This window comes from Bos grunniens, chromosome 2, assembly GCF_055505025.1.
Source record: "Bos grunniens cultivar Pamir isolate PY7600 chromosome 2, Bosgru_T2T1.0, whole genome shotgun sequence".
Taxonomy (NCBI): Eukaryota; Metazoa; Chordata; class Mammalia; order Artiodactyla; family Bovidae; genus Bos; species Bos grunniens.
Window position 1 is genome coordinate 99,874,184 of NC_141166.1, and position 17,639 is coordinate 99,891,822.

The following is a 17,639-nucleotide window of genomic DNA, read 5'->3' on the forward strand; positions in this document are numbered from 1 at the left end:
GTTACATGTGAAAACCATTTAATTCTGTCTTCTTTTTTCCTGAATCATATCAGACATACATAGTTTCACATGATTCTAAAAATTTATAAAGCAAAACCAACAAAAGTAAGTCTTAAAGTGCAAGTCACTCAGTCATGTCCGACTCTTTGAGACCCCATGGACTATACAGTCCATCGAATTCTCCAGGCCAGGATACTGGAGTGGGTAGCCTTTCCCTCCTCCAGGGGATCTTCACAACCCAGGGATCGAACCCACGTCTCCCACAATGCAGGCAGATTCTTTACCAGCTGAGCCACAAGCTCAAGAATACTGGAATGGGTAGCCTATCCTTTCTCCAGTGGATTTTCCAGACCCAGGAATCAAACTGGGTGTCCTGCATTGCAGGCGGATTCTTTACCAACTGAGCTATCAGGGAAGCCTAAGTCTTAAAATGGACTTACAAATATTTTATATGCGTGCATATGGACTTAAATGAAAATAAAAGTTTATTTACCATAATTTAGGATTTAAAAAGATCATTAAGGATTAGCAAGAAAATAGTTTATTAGGATTCAAGAAAATTGCTTAGTATGAGCTTATTAAAACATGTTAACTAACCACTATACCTATTCTGTGCTTAGGAAATTTTAAACATCCAGTTGACTAAAACTAGATTATATACAGGCTTCCCTGGTGACTCAGACTGTAAAGAATCTGCCTGCAATGCAGGAGACCCAGATTCAATTCCTGGGTCAGGAAGATCCCCTTAAGAAGGGCATGGCAACCCACTCCAGTATTCTTGCCTGGAGAATCCCATGGACAGAGGAGCCTGGCGGGCTATAGTTTCTAGGGTTGCAAAGAGTCTGAAGCGATTTACCAACATGTGCATACTTTCATCTTTATTTAAAAGCATTTCTGGGCTCCAAAATCACTACAGATGGTGACTGCAGCCATGAAATTAAAAGACGCTTACTCCTTGGAAGGAAAGTTATGACCAACCTAGATAGCATATTCAAAAGCAGAGACATTACTTTGCCAACAAAGGTTTGTCTAGTCAAGGCTATGGTTTTTCCCGTGGTCATGTATGGATGTGAGAGTTGGACTGTGAAGAAGGCTGAGCGCCAAAGAATTGATGCTTTTGAACTGTGGTGTTGGAGAAGACTCTTGAGAGTCCCTTGGACTGCAAGGAGATCCAACCGGTCCATTCTGAAGGAGATCAGCCCTGGGATTTCTTTGGAAGGAATGATGCTAAAGCTGAAACTCCAGTACTTTGGCCACCTCATGCGAAGAGTTGACTCATTGGAAAAGACTCTGATGCTGGGAGGGATTGGGGGCAGGAGGAGAAGGGGACGACAGAGGATGAGATGGCTGGATGGCATCACCGACGTGATGGACGTGAGTCTGAGTGAACTCCGGGAGTTGGTGATGGACAGGGAGGCCTGGCATGCTGCGATTCATGGGGTCGCAAAGAGTCAGACACGACTGAGCGACTGATCTGATCTGATCTGATGCTAGGTAAGTAAATAGAATATTAATAAATTTAATTTTCCACTTGACTACTAGAAGTTTGGGCTTCCCTGTTGCCTCAGCAGTAAATAATCTGCCTGCCAATGCAGAAAACATGGGTTTGATACCTGGGTCAGAAAGATCCTCTGCAGAAGGAAATGGTAACCTTTTCTAGTATTCTTGCCTAGGAAATACCATGGACAGAGGAACCTGGCTGGCTACAAACAGCAACACTAGAAGTTTGCTTTAAGCACTTTATAAAAGAGCTTGCAAAAATAGAGATAATCATTATCTGTATGTTATATGGCATATGAGTAAATATAGATGCTACTGACCAAGTATAACTATTGTATCATTGAGACACTATTATAGACATGATATGCGCTGACACAATTTTCCAGGAATACTATCTTAACTATAGCCAAACATAATTGACTTCTACTCATTAGTATGTGAAATCATACCAGCTGTTACTATGCTTCTGCTCTTTCCAAGTTGCTACTTTTATGTATTTTAGCAATATTACAAATCTGTGAAGCATGATGGAAGAGAAAATACACCTGAGGTACTCTGACAGGACACACTTCTTGGCTTTCAGGATCATAAAGAGTATGGGCTCTGGAGTTTAACAAAATGAAGCCTGAATCCAAGTTGCTACTTGTAAGTTGCATAATCTCAGGCAAGTTCCTTAACCTGTCTGTGTTTTAAGTTTTCGCATCTGTAAATGGGCAAAAATATCAGTTCCATAGGATTGCGGGGAGGACCAAATGAGAAAATTCATTTCAAGCACTTAGCACTGTGCCTGGCACGAACTAAACACACTCAACAGTTAGCTACCACCACTAAAGCACTGAAAGAGGTTTTATTGCAAATCCTAATTTATTTAAATATCTATGGAAGCCTGAGGGAGGAGTTAGATCTTTCTGTTCTTAAATGCCTCAAAAAGACCAAATGAAACACAGAAATCCTATTTCTATAATTCATTTTTATAGATTTCTGCAGTATATTACTTATATTAAAAAGGTTCGTGGTGCTCCATTTATATATTAAGAACTGCCATTATCAGCACAGAGCTCTAGAGAGGTTTACTTGTAGCCATCCAGGAGAGACAGATGACCTAGACTTGGAAATTCACTGCTCTAGCACCCCACTCTAGTACTCTTGTCTGGAAAATCCCATGGGCAGAGGAGCCTGGTAGGCTGTAGTCCATGGGGTCGCTAAGAGTCAGACACGACTGAGCGACTTCCCTTTCACTTTTCACTTTCAGGCACTGGAGAAGGAAATGGCAACCCACTCCTGTGTTCTTGCCTGGAGAATCCCAGGAAGGGGGGAGCCTGGTGGGCTGCCGTCTATGGGGTCGCACAGAGTCGGACACGACTGAAGCAACTTAGCAGCAGCAGCAGCTAAAAATACAATGCTTTCATAATGGCAGCTCTGACAAAGGAATCAGATGAGAACACAGAAAAATTCAAATTTATTAATGTAATGGTTTACATGATACATTACCTTTTGGTCTGCTAAGCACATGTCTTCATTAGGCTTCTTTAGTTCCTTTGCCATTTCTAATTCTAATCTTCGTTGCTCTAGTTTACGTTCTTTATTTAATCTTTTCTCATCACGTTTTTCTTGCTTCAATCGTTCTTTTTCCTTAAAAAGAAAACCATGTCCACATATTCTCTTTAATCACTGTGTATGTTTAAAAAACTTCCAGTTAAAATTTAAAAGGTAACCAAAGTGTTATTTCCATGAACAAAATTTCTCTTGGAATGATTAGGAATAGACTTGAAATTACAAAGAAATATTGACATTTTGCTTTTCCATATTTTTTCACCCTTTGAGTTTGAAAATAACCTTATGACTGTATGTGTATATATATATATGTACATACTAACACAAAATATCAGTATTAGTTTCAACCCTGATTATTTCATTATTCAAAATTTATTCAATCTTTTTCCAGATTATGAGAATAAAATATTAATACAAGCAGGTATATAAAATGAACATGTGCAAGTAAATATTTATTTTAAAAAGTTAACTAGGATTAGCGAAAATTTTTGTGTAGCTCCAGGAAATAAGATTTACAGCATGAAAATAAAACACGTTTGAATTTGCATAAAAAATAATTCAAAAGTGAATTAGCTAGTCCAAACATGTGCATCTATGATGAAATAAAAATATTATTAACCACTCTAAACAACACTTAAAAGAATATCAAATAGGTTCTGAATGCAATTCCAAAAGCATTAAAAATATTTTGGGTAACAGCAACAATATGGAAATAATCTTGTTTCCCTTCATGTAGAGGATGACATTCCTTTCAAAGAAGTGATTTTCCATAATACTGGTGTCATTATTTTATTGTAATATCTCAAATACAATTCTCTTTTTAAATTGAAGTATAACTGACTTACAATACTATGTTAGTTTTAGGTGTACAATACAGTGACCTAATATTTTTACACATTATGAAATAATCACCATAAACAAATCTGATTACTGTGTCTCCAAAGTTATTACAATATTACTGACTGCTCCTTATGCTGTACATTATATCCTCATGACTTATTTTATAACTGGACTTATTTCAACCATTTCCCACAACCACCCCTCCCCTCTTTGAAATGCTAGCCTGTTTTCTGTATCTATGAGTTTGTTTCTGTTTTATGTTTGCTTGTTTTGCTTTTTAGGTTCTACATACAAGTGAAATCATGTGGCGTTTGTCTTTGCAGACTTATTTCACTTAATACACTCTAGGTCCACCCACACTGTAACAAACGGTAATACTTCATTCCTTTTATGGTCAAATAATATTCCATTCACATATATACCACATATTTTTCATCCATTCATTTACTGATGAACACTTGTGCTGCTGCCATGTCTTGGCTATCATAAATAATTCTGCAGTGAACATGGGGTGCATGTATCTTTCTGAATTCGTGTTTTCATTTTCTTTGGATAAATACCCAGAAGTGGATTTGCTGAATCATATGGTGGTTTTATTTTTAATTTTTCGAGAAACCTGCATATTGTTATCTACAGTGGCTGCATGAGTTTATATTCTCACCAAAAGTCAACAAGGATTTCCTTTTCTCCACATCCTTGCCAAGAGCCATTACTTATCTTTTTGATAAATTGCATTTTGACAGGTGTAAGGCTGTATCTTATTGTCCTCAGCCCAATCAATATTCTTACTTATTAGAGAATAATAATAATGACAATTCTAACTTGTTATACATCTTTCAGTTTTATTTTTACCAAAATAAAGTCTACTTACTTTTGAATCTGGACTCTCTTCTTTTCCAAACTTATCTCCCACTTTTATATTCTATGTAAATTTAGTCAAACTACTTGCTATTCCTGATAAAAATATATTGTTTCCTCACCTCCTTATATTTGTGACTCCAACCAGAGAGGTCATTGATCTCATCTTGCATGTCAAATTCTAATTAAAAAACACCACCTTCTTCCTATTACCAATTTCTCATACCTAATTATAGCTCTTACCTATAATTTTAACCTAGCATTATTGCTTCCTGTAGTATGTTAGCATTTTTGCCCATAACTTAACCATCTCCATTTTCAATTACCACTGGTAAGACAGCACCCTGACTGCTGTAGCAGGGCATGCCAAGGGGGAAACAGAGGAGTGGAGAAGTATACTCCCAGCCAAGAGTTGAGAGAACATGACTGGACTGTAGGTTGCATGGTAAATAGTTGCTGGGAACTGTGACACATGGAGGTCAGGTCATGAGGACTTTTTTTTTTTCATGAGAACTTTTTTATAAGATATGCTCAGATTACTGCTCTTTTTTTTACTACTTCTAAATTTCTGAATTACTGATTCATGTAGACATTTGGGAAGGAAATGATAAAAAAGCTTTAAAATATACACAATTAATGTGTAACACAGAGAAGGTGATGGCACCCCACTCCAGTACTCTTGCCTAGAAAATCCCATGGACAGAGGAGCCTGGTAGGCTGCAGTCCACCCTTTCACTTTTCACTTTCATGCTTTGGAGAAGGAAATGGCAACCCACTCCAGTGTTCTTGCCTGGAGAGACCCAGGGACAGGGGAGCCTGATGGGTTGCCATCTGTGGGGTCGCACAGAGTCGGACACGACTGAAGCGACTTAGCAGTAGTAGCAGCAGCAATGTGTAACAATCCCACAACACAATACAGATTTTCAAGTCAAATTATCATCAGTAGAACAATTTTGTTTTCTAGAATTAGATTTCCAATTTTTAAATGCATGAGATGTTGCTCTAAGTTCTTTTCTGAAGAAGAGAAGACAACTTCATGGTCACTTACCAGAATAATGAATTATAATCACTAATAGGGAAAATATATTAAATGTCTCATAAACTTCATAGTAGCTGGTGTAAATTTTTCTATTATATAGGACTAACCCAGAATTCTTAATGATGTTTTAATAGTAATCATAAATAATTGAGACTTCTCTACTATTCACTAAGAACTGTTGAAAATGGTTGTAATTTCTTTTCAAAAAGAAAGAAAGGAACTGTGTGACACTAATGCTCTTTTCACTACACCAACTTCACAGCAGTGGTAATCTGAGGGTGTGAACACCCTTCAGCGATATGTAGACAATGAGTTAGAATAAAGGTATTCCTGAACATCATTTTTACCTAGTGATATGCAGTATTTTTCGAATTAAAAAAGCAATTCATAATGTGGCATGTAAAAATGACATCTACATTTTAGGATAAAAATGGAGATTTGCAAGAAATCTTAGAAATTTACAGGACCTTTATTACTTAAAGACAAGCATCCACTCCCTCAATGGAATACTTTAAGGAAACATGGAATCTCTAAATTGAATTAATTTGTTCACCAATTTATTTAATGACTTTTATTAGATTGTATAGGACTGATACAAATCCTGCAGTTCTGCTACAAAATGACTCTCAAGGAACCAGAGCTTCTAGGATCCCCTCAACGATCAACTAATATTTAAAATAAAGACAGTCACAATTCAGCCTCACAGAAGTTCTGGTCTCACATCTTATGATTCTCAGTGTATTTCCCACACTCTAGGCTCACTGTGTGATACACCTGTGTTGAAGAGATGTGTAAGCAGTTTGAGGCATTGCTTGGATGACAATGATATGATCATGAGGAGGAGGAATAAGAAGGTGAAGAAGGAAGAGGAGAGGTGAAGGAGAAAGGGAAGAAGAGGAAGAGAAGCAACAGTCAAGAGAGGTATATGGTGGTGGTGGTGGTGGTTTAGTCACTAAGTCGTCCGACTCTTGTGACCCCATGGACTGTAACCTGCCAGGCTCCTCTGTCCATGGGATTCTACAGGCAAGAATACTGGAGTGGGTTGCCATTTCCTTCTCCAGAGAGAGGTATATCAGTTCAGTTCAGTCGCTCAATCGTGTCTTACTCTTTGCGACCCCATGAACCGCAGCACGCCAGGCCTCCCTGTCCATCACCAACTCCCGGAGTTCACCCAGGCTCACTTCCATTGAGTCAGTGATGCCATCCAGCCATCTCATCCTGTCGTCCCCTTCTCCTCCTGCCCCCAATCCCTCCCAGCATCAGAGTCTTTTCCAAAGAGTCAACTCTTCGCATGAGGTGGCCAAAGGACTGGAGTTTCAGCTTTAGCATCAGTCCTTCCAAAGAAATCCCAGGGCTGATCTCCTTCAGAATGGACTGGTTGGATCTCCTTGCAGTCCAAGGGACTCTCAAGAGTCTTCTCCAACACCACGGTTCAAAAGCATCAATTCTTTGGCGCTCAGCCTTCTTCACAGTCCAACTCTCACATCCATACATGACCACAGGAAAAACCATAGCCTTGACTAGATGGTATATACACAAAGTTAAAATCCACTAACCCTCTCTTCTCACCTTCCTCCCCCTAGAACCCAGAGGTCTGTTTTACTTAATACATTGTACCTATGTACCTGTCAGCTCCTCTGTCTGTGATGCATAGCCCTTCTTCCCTTACACACAACTAAAGCCCTTGTTTTTATTTTTCCCACAACTAGTTTAGGAGTTTTAATATTTCCCTTTTTTTGAGCTTCCATATAACTTACTATAGCATTCATTGCACTGAGTGACAACTATTTGTTTAAAGTTGATCTCTTCCACTGTAGTGTGAGCTTCTAGAGGTCAGAAGAACAAACTTATTCACTTCTTTATGGACCTACTGATTCTAAGCAGTATAATTTTCCAAAAACATTCAGGAGAGTTTTTAATGATATGCTTTGTCTTTGACACTCAAGCCTGTATCAGTTCAATTTTCCTTTCCTACTGGTCTAAATATTATTTTTATTTCCAACTATAATAGTTATCATATGTCTCTAATGACATATACAATGTGCTTTAGCATATAAAAATTGTTTAAACATTGATTAACTTGCTGAATGAATAAATCTACAAATGCCACATTATTTAAATTTCAAGGCAATAACTTAATTGTCTACAAATGACTATGATATATAGCTCCTGACTATATTTTAGATTGACTATAAATAATTACAAGCAAATTAGAATATCTCCTTCCCATTTTTTTGACTTTCATTCTCAGCTATTCCTGTCCTCGCTCAGTTTTCTAGATGTGGAGATTTATGAAATAAATACAGATCCTTGGAATATATCTAATTTAAAATAAAACATCTTATCATCTTAATTATAATACAGAAGAGAAATTTTCTGTATTAAAATATTACTAATATCTTAGTTAAGAAGTCAGTTAAATTTCATCTCAAAATTGAAACACCTTTCAATAGTAAATGCATTAAATTTAGATTATACTAAAGAGTCTAAGATACATAAGGTGACAATTTAAAAAGCAGTTTTTTACTCACATAAAAAGATTATTTTAGGGACTCTAAAAGCATAAATGAAAGTACTTCCAGAAATCCAAAGCAAAATAACAAAGGTATGAAATAAATGTATTTTATTTTAAAATAACAGAAGTTTAAAAACTAAACAACGAGTGTGGTAGGAGGATCTGCTATTATAAAGTTTTACAACTTATTAGATTGCAAAACAGGCCATTTTTAAGAGGCCATGCTGCAAAGATGCCTATGTTTTTTGTATTTTACGATTCTACTGGGTCTCTTAGGTATTTGCTCTGGGCATAATTAGGAGAATACATTTCTTTTGACAGCAACTTGTATTTAAATTTCAAAGATATAAATATTATTTAAGAGACACAGATTTACCTCAGGGTACAAGAGGAATAAAAGTGTAAATAAGATTAATAACACAAGCCATTTACAGAAGACAGATATAAAGAATAAAACTGGTGCTATTTTATATCATATATTGAGTATGAGTAGAAAAATTGGGATAATTTTTAAGGGCCTATTTTTACCTTTAAAATATAAAAAATTTAAGTTTAAAGAAATGAAAAATTATGAATCCATGATAAAATAAATCCTTATATTTCAAATTTTAATAAAATTATACCTTATTTGTATTACATATCATTGTATTTTACAGTTATAAAACATTATTTAAAAAGAAAATTTCCAGTTATCACATTTTCATAAAATCCACCAAAGTATTATACAAAAGTCTGCACTTTAGATTGTTATTGTTTAGTTGATAAGTCATGTCTGACTGCTCTGTGACCCCATCCATTGTAGCCCACCAGGCTCCTCTGTCCACAGGGTTTTCCAGGCAAGATACTGGAGTGGGTTGCCATTTCCTTCTCCAGGGATCTTCGTGACTGAAGGATCACCCCATCTCTCCTGCATTACAGGTAGATTCTTTCACCACTGAGCTACCAGGGAAGCCCTCATTTTAGATTAAGTATTAAATATTTTTAGAGTGAAAAGTGAAAGTGCAAGTGGCATCCAACTCTTTGTGACCCCATGGATTGTATAGTTCATGGAATTCTCCAGGCCAGAATACTGGCGTGAGTAGCCTTTCCCTTCTCCAGGGGATCTTCCCAACCCAGGAATCGAACCCAGATCCCCTACATTGTAGGCGGATTCTTTCGCAGCTGAGCCACAAGGGAAGCCCAAGAATACTGGAGTGGGTAGCCTATCCTTTCTCCAGCGGCTCTTCCAGACCCAGGAATCGAACCGGGGTCTCCTGCACTGAAGGTGGATTCTTTACCAAAGGAGCTATGAGGAAAGCCAGTTATTATTATACAAATGTCTTCTAAATTAAAATAAAAATTGCTAATAATTCTTGTCAGATAGAGATTTTAATACATCTAAATTACACTGAAAATAATTCTTTCCAAAATTGTGCATGTATCTTTTAAATGTGTATGATATTTAAAATTTTTCTGAGTAGTTAAAATGAAATCATTTTACATGTTTTTAAAGGTTAACTGAGGGGGGCGGTCCTAAGATGGCAGAGGAATAGGATGGGGAGACCACTTTCTCCCCTACAAATTCATTGAAAGATCATTTGAACACTGAGCAAATTCCACAAAACAACTTCTGAATGCTGGTGGAGGACACCAGGCACCGAGAAAGGCAGCCCATTGTCTTCGAAAGGAGGTAGGACAAGATATAAAAGATAAAAAGAGAGACAAAAGAGTTAGGGACGGAGACCTGTCCCGGGGAGGGAGTCTTAAAAGAGAAGATTCCAAACACCAGGAGACCCTCTCACCGGCAGGTCTGCGGGGAGTTTTGGAATCTCAGAGGGCAACGTTAACTGAGAGGAAAAAATAAATAAATAAAACCCACAGATTATGGGTCTATCTACAGCTCCCAGCGGAGAAGTAGCCCAGATGCTTGCATCCACCACCAGCAAGCGGGGGCTGAACAGGGAGGCACAGGATGCATTGCTTAGGGTCAGGACCTGGCTTGAATGCCCTGAGGACAATCTGAGGGAGCTAACGTGAGATAGCAACGCAAACCATGGGATAGCCAGAGAGGAGGAAAAAAACACAAAGAGGAAAGAGAGAGAGAGAGAACTTTCCCACTAAAAGCTCTAACCTAAGGCACTGCCCATCCTCTCACAGAACAAAGGACTGAGCTAATACCAGAGGAGAGCTAGCCAGCTGCGGATCGGCCCACCCCCACGGGAGGCAGGGAGGCAGGTGGGCGCCAGTCAGAGCTGGAAGGAAAGGGGCAAACTCGGCCCCAGAGAGGGCATCCCCTACCAAACTGCGAGCAGGCTCTCAGTCGCTAACCAAGTCTTCTTGGTATCCTGAACGGTTGACATCTGTCAGGAGGGCCACAGCCACAGATCAGCTCCCCAGAAGAGACACACAGCACACCTGAGATGCCGCTGCACACCCAGGAAACCAAGCGGCTGGGACCCGGGAGGTGCTAAGATGCACCGCACCTGGGGAGTGTGCGCTCGCTAAGCTCCTGGTCGCCTGAGCTGCTCTGACCTGGGAAGGGCACAAAAAGTGCGCACAAAACACAGGCCCAGCTGAGTCTGTACCCGAGAACCTGAATGGCATAGATATGGGAAGTGCACGCAACCCAGGGCCCACCTTAGACAGTTACCCGGCAGAGCAACCTGGAGCCTGAGCAGTGTAGACCGGGAAAGCACACACTCTGTGAGTGGGGGCAAACCCAGTGTGACCCAGACACTACGAGCACTCCCCACACACGCCAGTGATATTTGTTTGCAGTGTTCCTCCCTCTCCGCAGCATAACTGAACAAATGAGCCTAAATAAATGACCACCTTTGACCCCTTGCGTCAGGGCAGAAGTTAGATACTGAAGAGACTTGCAAACAGAGGAAGCCAAAATAAATAAAGAAGAGGGAACTGCTCTGGAAGTGACAGGTCCAACAGATTAAAACCTTGTAGTTAGCACTGGCTCAAACACAAAGAACAAATAATAAAAGCAGTAAGGGAAAAACAACAGTTAAACCCACACGGGGATCCCCATAAGGATAACAGCTGATCTTTCAATAGAAACTCTTGAAGCCAGAAGGGTACAGCAGGACATACGTAAAGTGATGAAAGAGAAAAACCTACAACCCAGATTACTGTACCCAGCAAGGATCTCATTCAAATATGAAGGAGAAATCAACAGCTTTACAGACAAGCAAAGGCTCAGAGAATTCAGCACCACCAAACCAGCTCTCCAACAAATGCTAAAGGATTTTCTCTAGGCGGGAAACACAGAAAAGGTTTATAAACTCGAACCCAAAACAACAAAGTAAATGGCAACGGGATCATACTTATCAATAATTACCTTAAATGTAAATAGGTTGAATGCCCCAGCCAAAAGATAAAGACTGGCTGAATGGATACAAAAACAAGATCCATATGCTGTCTACAGAGAGCCACCTCAAAGCTAGATACACATACAGACTGAAAGTGAAGGGCTGGAAAAAGATATGTCATGCAAATGGAGACCAAAAGAAAGCAGGAGTAGCAATTCTCATATCAGATAAAATAGACTTTGAAATAAAGGCCATGAAAAGAGACAAAGCAGGACACTACATAATGATCAAAGGATCAATCCAAGAAGAAGATATATATATCTTTATATAAGGCAAATGCTAACAAATATGAAAGGGGGAATTAACAGTAACACAATAATAGTGGGAGACTTTAATACCCCACTCACACCTATGGATAGATCAACTAAACAGAAAATTAATAGCACAAACTTTAAATGATACAATGGACCAGTTAGACCTAATTGATATCTATAGGACATTTCACCCTAAAACAATAAATTTCTCCGTTTTCTTAAGTACATACAGAACCTTCTCCAGGATAGAGCACATCCTGGGCCATAAATCTAGCCTTGGTAAATTCAAAAAAACTGAAATCATCTCAAGCATCTTTTCTGATCACAATGTGGTAAGATTAGATGTCAACTACAGGAAAAAAAAATAAAACTATGAAAAATACGAACATATGGAGGCTGAACAACACACTTCTGAATAACCAACAAGTCATAGAAGAAATCAAAATATGAATAGAAACAAATGAAAATGAAAACACAACAACCCCAAACCTATGGGATTCAGTAAAAGCCATGCTAAGGGGAAGGTTCATAGTAATACAAGCCTACCTCAAGAAACAGGAGAGAAATCAAATAAATCACCTAACTCTACACCTAAAGCAACTAGAAAAGGAAGATATGAGGAACCCCAGGGTTAGTAGAAAGAAAGAAATCACAAAAATTAGGGCAGAAATAAATGCAAAAGAAACAAAAGAGACCATAGCAAAAATTAACAAAGCTAAAACCTGGTTTTTCAAGAAGATAAATAAAATAGACAAACCATTAGCCAAACTCATCAAGAAACAAAGGGAGAAGAGTCAAATCAAAATTAGAAATGAAAATGGAGAAATCACAACAGACAACACAGAAATACAAAGGATCATAAGAGACTACTATCAGCAACTATATGCCAATAAAATGGGCAACCTGGAAGAAATGCACAAATTCTTAGAAAAGTATAACTTTCCAAAACTGAACCAAGAAGAAATAGAAAATCTTAACAGATCCATCACAAGCACAGAAATTGAAATCATAATCAGAAATCTTCCAACAAACAAAAGCCCAGGACCAGATGGCTTCACAGCTGAATTCTACCAAAAATTTAGAGAATAGCTAACACCAATCCTACTCAAACTCTTCCAGAAAATTTCAGAGGAAGGTAAACTTTGAAAACCATTCTATGAGGTCACCATCACCCTAACACCAAAACTGAACAAAGATGCCACACACACAAAAAAAACTGCAGGCTAATATTACTGATGAACATAGATGCAAACATCCTTAACAAAATTCTAGCAAACAGAATCCAACAACATATTAAAAAAATCATACATCTTGACCAAGTGGCTTTATCCCAGGGATGCAAGGATTCTTCAATATTCACAAATCAATCAATGTGATACACCATATTAACAAATTAAAAGATAAAAACCATATGATTATCTCAATAGATGCAGAGAAAGCCTTTGACAAAATTCAACACCCACTTATGACAAAAAAGCTCCAGAAAGCAGGAATAGAAGAAACATACATCAACATAATAAAAGCTATATATGACAAATCCACAGCAAACATTATCCTCAATGGTGAAAAATTTAAAGCAATTCCCCTAAAGTCAGGAACAAGACAAGGGTGCCGACTCTCACCACTACTATTCAATATAGTTTTGGAAGTTTTGGCCACAGCAATCAGAGCAGAAAAAGAGATAAAAGGAATCCAGACTGGAAAAGAAGAAGTAAAACTCTCACTGTTTGCAGATGACATGATCCTCTACATAGAAAACCCTAAAGACTCCACCAGAAAATTACTAGAGCTAATCAATGAATATAGTAAGGTTGCAGGATATAAAATCAACATACAGAAATCCCTTGCATTCCTATACACTGAGAAAACAGAAAGAGAAATTAAGGAAATAATTCCATTCACCATTGCAATGAAAAGAATAAAATACTTAAGAATATATCTACCTAAAGAAACAAAAGACCTATATATAGAAAACTATAAAACACTAGTGAAAGAAATCAAAGAGGACACAAATAGATAGACAAATATACCATGTTCATGGATCAGAAGAATCAATATAGTGACAATGAGTATACTACCCAAAGCAGTCTATAGATTCAATACAATCCCTATCAATGGTATTTTTCAGAGAATTAGAACAAATAATTTCACAATTTGTTTGGAATTACAAAAAAACTCAAATAGCCAAAGCAATCTTGACAAAGAAGAATGGAACTGGAGGAATCAACTTGCCTGACTTCAGGCTATACTACAAAGCTACAGTCATCAAGACAGTATGGTACTGGTACAAACACAGAAACACAAATCAATGGAACAAAATAGAAAGCCCAGAGATAAGTCCACGCACCTATTGACACCTTATCTTTGACAAAGGAAGCAAGAATATACAATGGAGAAAAGACAATGTCTTTAACAAGTGGTGCTGGGAAAACTGGTCAACCACTTGTAAACGAATGAAACTGGAACACTTTCTAACACCATACACAAAAATAAACTCAAAATGGATTAAAGATCTAAATGTAAGGCCAGAAACCATAAAACTCCTAGAGGAAAACATAGGCAAAACACTCTCTGACATAAATTATGGCAGGATCCTCTATGACACACCTCCCAGAGTAATGGAAATAAAAGCAAAAATAAACAAATGGGACCTAATTAAACTTAAAAGCTTTTGTGAAGGAAACTATAAGCAAGGTGAAAAGACAGCCTTCAGAATGGGAGAAAATAATAGCAAATGAAACTGACAAAAAATTAATCTCAAAAATATACAAGCAGCTCCTGCAGCTCAATTCCAGAAAAATAAGCAATCCAATAAAAAAATGGGCCAAAGAACTAAACAGACATTTCTCCAGAGAAGACATACAAATGGCTAACAAACACATGAAAAGATGCTCAACATCACTCATTATCAGAGAAATGCAAATCAAAACCACAAAAAGGTACCATCTCATGCCAGTCAGAATGGCTACTATCCTAAAGTCTACAAACAATAAATGCTGGAGAGGGTGTGGAGAAAAAGGACCCCTCTTACACTGTTGGTGGGAATGGAAACTAGTACAGCCACTATGGAGAACAGTGTGGAGATTCCTTAAAAAGCTGGAACTAGAACTGCCATATGACCCAGCAATCCACTGCTGGGCAGACACACTGAGAAAATCAGAACTGAAAGAGACATGTGTACCCAAATGTTCATCGCAGCACTGTTTACAATAGCCAGGACACGGAAGCAACCTAGATGTCCATTGGCAGACAAATGGATAAGAAAGCTGTGGTACATATACACAATGGAATATTACTCATCTATTAAAAAGAATGCATTTGAATCAGTTCTAATGAGGTGGATGAAACTGGAGCCTATTATACAGACTGAAGTAAGTCAGAAAGAAAGACACCAATACAGTATATTAAGGCATATATATGGAATTTAGAAAGATGGTAGCGATGACCCTATATGCAAGACAGCAAAAGAGACACAGAGGTAAAGAACAGACTGTTGGACTCTGTGGGAGAAGATGAGGGTGGGATGATGTGAGAGAATAGCACTGAAACATGTATATTATCATATGTGAAATAGATCACCAGTCCAGGATGACCCTGAGAGATGGGATGGGGAGGGAGGTGGGAGGTAGGGTCAGGATGGGGAACACATGTACACCATGGCTGATTCATGTGAATGTATGTAAAAAACCACAATATTGTAAAGTAATTAGCCTCCAATTAAAATAAAAAAAATTAAAAAAAAATAAATCACAGATTTTTAGGCAAACTTAAGAAATGGGTACATTGAAAGAAACTTTGTTTTTTGACTTCTAGGTAATATTCCAAAGTAACCATGAGGCTGTTGTATTATGATCTCCTACAAGAAATGTTATCACAGTTTATAGTTCTTTTCTTGGTATTCCCAAGGCACAAGATGAATCAGTTCAGTTCAGTTCAGTCGCTCAGTCATGTCCGACTCTTTGGGACCATATGAACTGCAGCATACCAGGCCTCTCTGTCCCTCACCAACAGCCTTAGTCTACCCAAACTCATGTCTATTGAGTTGGTGATGCCATCCAACCATCTCATCCTCTGTCGTCCCCTTTTCCTCCTGCCCTCAATCTTGCACAGCATCAGGGTCTTTTCAAATGAGTCAGCTCTTCACATCAGGTGGCCAAAGTATAGGAGTTTCAGCCTCAACATTGTCTTTCCAATGAACACCCAGGACTGATCTCCTTTATGATGGACTGGTTGGATCTCCTTGCAGTCCAAGGGACTCTCAAGAGTCTTCTCCAATAATACAGTTCAAAAGCATCAGTTCTTCAGTGCTCAGCTTTCTTTATATTCCACTCTCACATCCATACATGATGACTGGAAAAACCATAGCCTTGACTAGAAGGACCTTTGTTGACAAAGTAACGTCTCTGCTTTTTAATATGCTGTCTAGATTGGTCATAACTTTCCTTCAAAGGAGTAAGCATATTTTAATTTCATGGCTGCAATCACCATCTGCAGTAATTCTGGAGCCCCCAAAAATAAAGTTAGCCACTGTTTCCACTGTTTCCCCATCTATTTGCCATGAAGTGATGGGTCTGGATGCCATGATCTTAGTTTTCTGAATGTTGAGCTTTAAGCCAACTTTTTCACTCTCCTCTTTCACTTTTATCAAGAGGCTTTATAGTTCTTCTTCACTTTCTGCCATAAGGGTGGTGTCATCTGCATATCGGAGGTTATTGATATTTCTCCCAGCAAACTTGCTTCCAGCTTGTGCTTCCTCCAGGCCAGAATTTCTCATGATGTACTCCGCATATAAGTTAAATAAGCAGGGTGACAATATACAGCCTTGATGTACTCCTTTTCCTATTTGGAACCAGTCTGTTGTTCCATGTCCAGTTCTAACTGTTGCTTCCTGACCTACATACAGGTTTATCAAGAGGCAGTTCAGGTGGTCTAATATTCCCATCTCCTTCAGAATTTTCCACAGTTTATTGTCATCCACACAGTCAAAGGCTTCTAATCACAAACAAAGGCAATGCCAAATAATGCTCAAACTACCGCACAATTGCACTCATCTCACACACTAGTAAAGTAATGTCAAAATTCTCCAAGCCAGGCTTCAGCAATACGTGAACTGTGAACTTCCATACGTTCAAGCTGGCGTTAGAGAAGGCAGAGGAACCAGAGATCAAATTGCCAACATCCACTGGATCATTGAAAAAGCAACAGAGTTTCAGAAAAACATCTATTTCTGCTTTATTGACTATGCCAAAGCTTTTGACTGTGTGGAAAGAGACAAAAATCAATGCTGAAGGATAATAGTCTCTAGATTTTTGAAATTTAAGATGTACCTGAGGGGACTTCCCTGGTGGTCCAGTGGTAAAGAATCTGCCTTGCATTGCAGAGGATGTGGGTTCGATCCCTGGTCCAGGAACTAATATCCCACATGCCAGGGAGCAAATAAGCCTGTGTGCCACAGCTACTGAGCCTATGCAACACAACTAGAGAGACCGAGTGCCACAAGGGAAGATTCCACATGACACAAGGGAAGATCCCTCATGTTTCAACTAATATCTGATACAGCAAAATAATTAAAAAAAAAAAAAAAAAAGATGGACCTGAAAAAAAGAAAAAGTATAATCAAATCTAACAGGACAGATCCTATTGCCTATGACAGAGTGATATGGTCTTGAGAGCCTATACTTTTGTCTCTGCTGACCTAAAGATTCAGACTGAGGAAGACC

General features: G+C 38.4%; 1 protein-coding gene across 50 annotated transcripts in view; it reads right to left on the reverse strand.

Annotated features, from left to right (window-relative positions):
• BAZ2B (bromodomain adjacent to zinc finger domain 2B) overlaps window positions 1-17,639 on the reverse strand; it is a 332,790-nt gene that overhangs the window by 47,092 nt on the left and 268,059 nt on the right. For all 50 annotated transcript variants that reach the window (XM_086355017.1, XM_086355007.1, XM_086354868.1 and 47 more), the window contains one exon: window positions 2,992-3,132. In XM_086355017.1, the coding sequence (XP_086211143.1) occupies window positions 2,992-3,132 (141 nt within the window). The remainder of the gene's footprint in view (window positions 1-2,991; window positions 3,133-17,639) is intronic.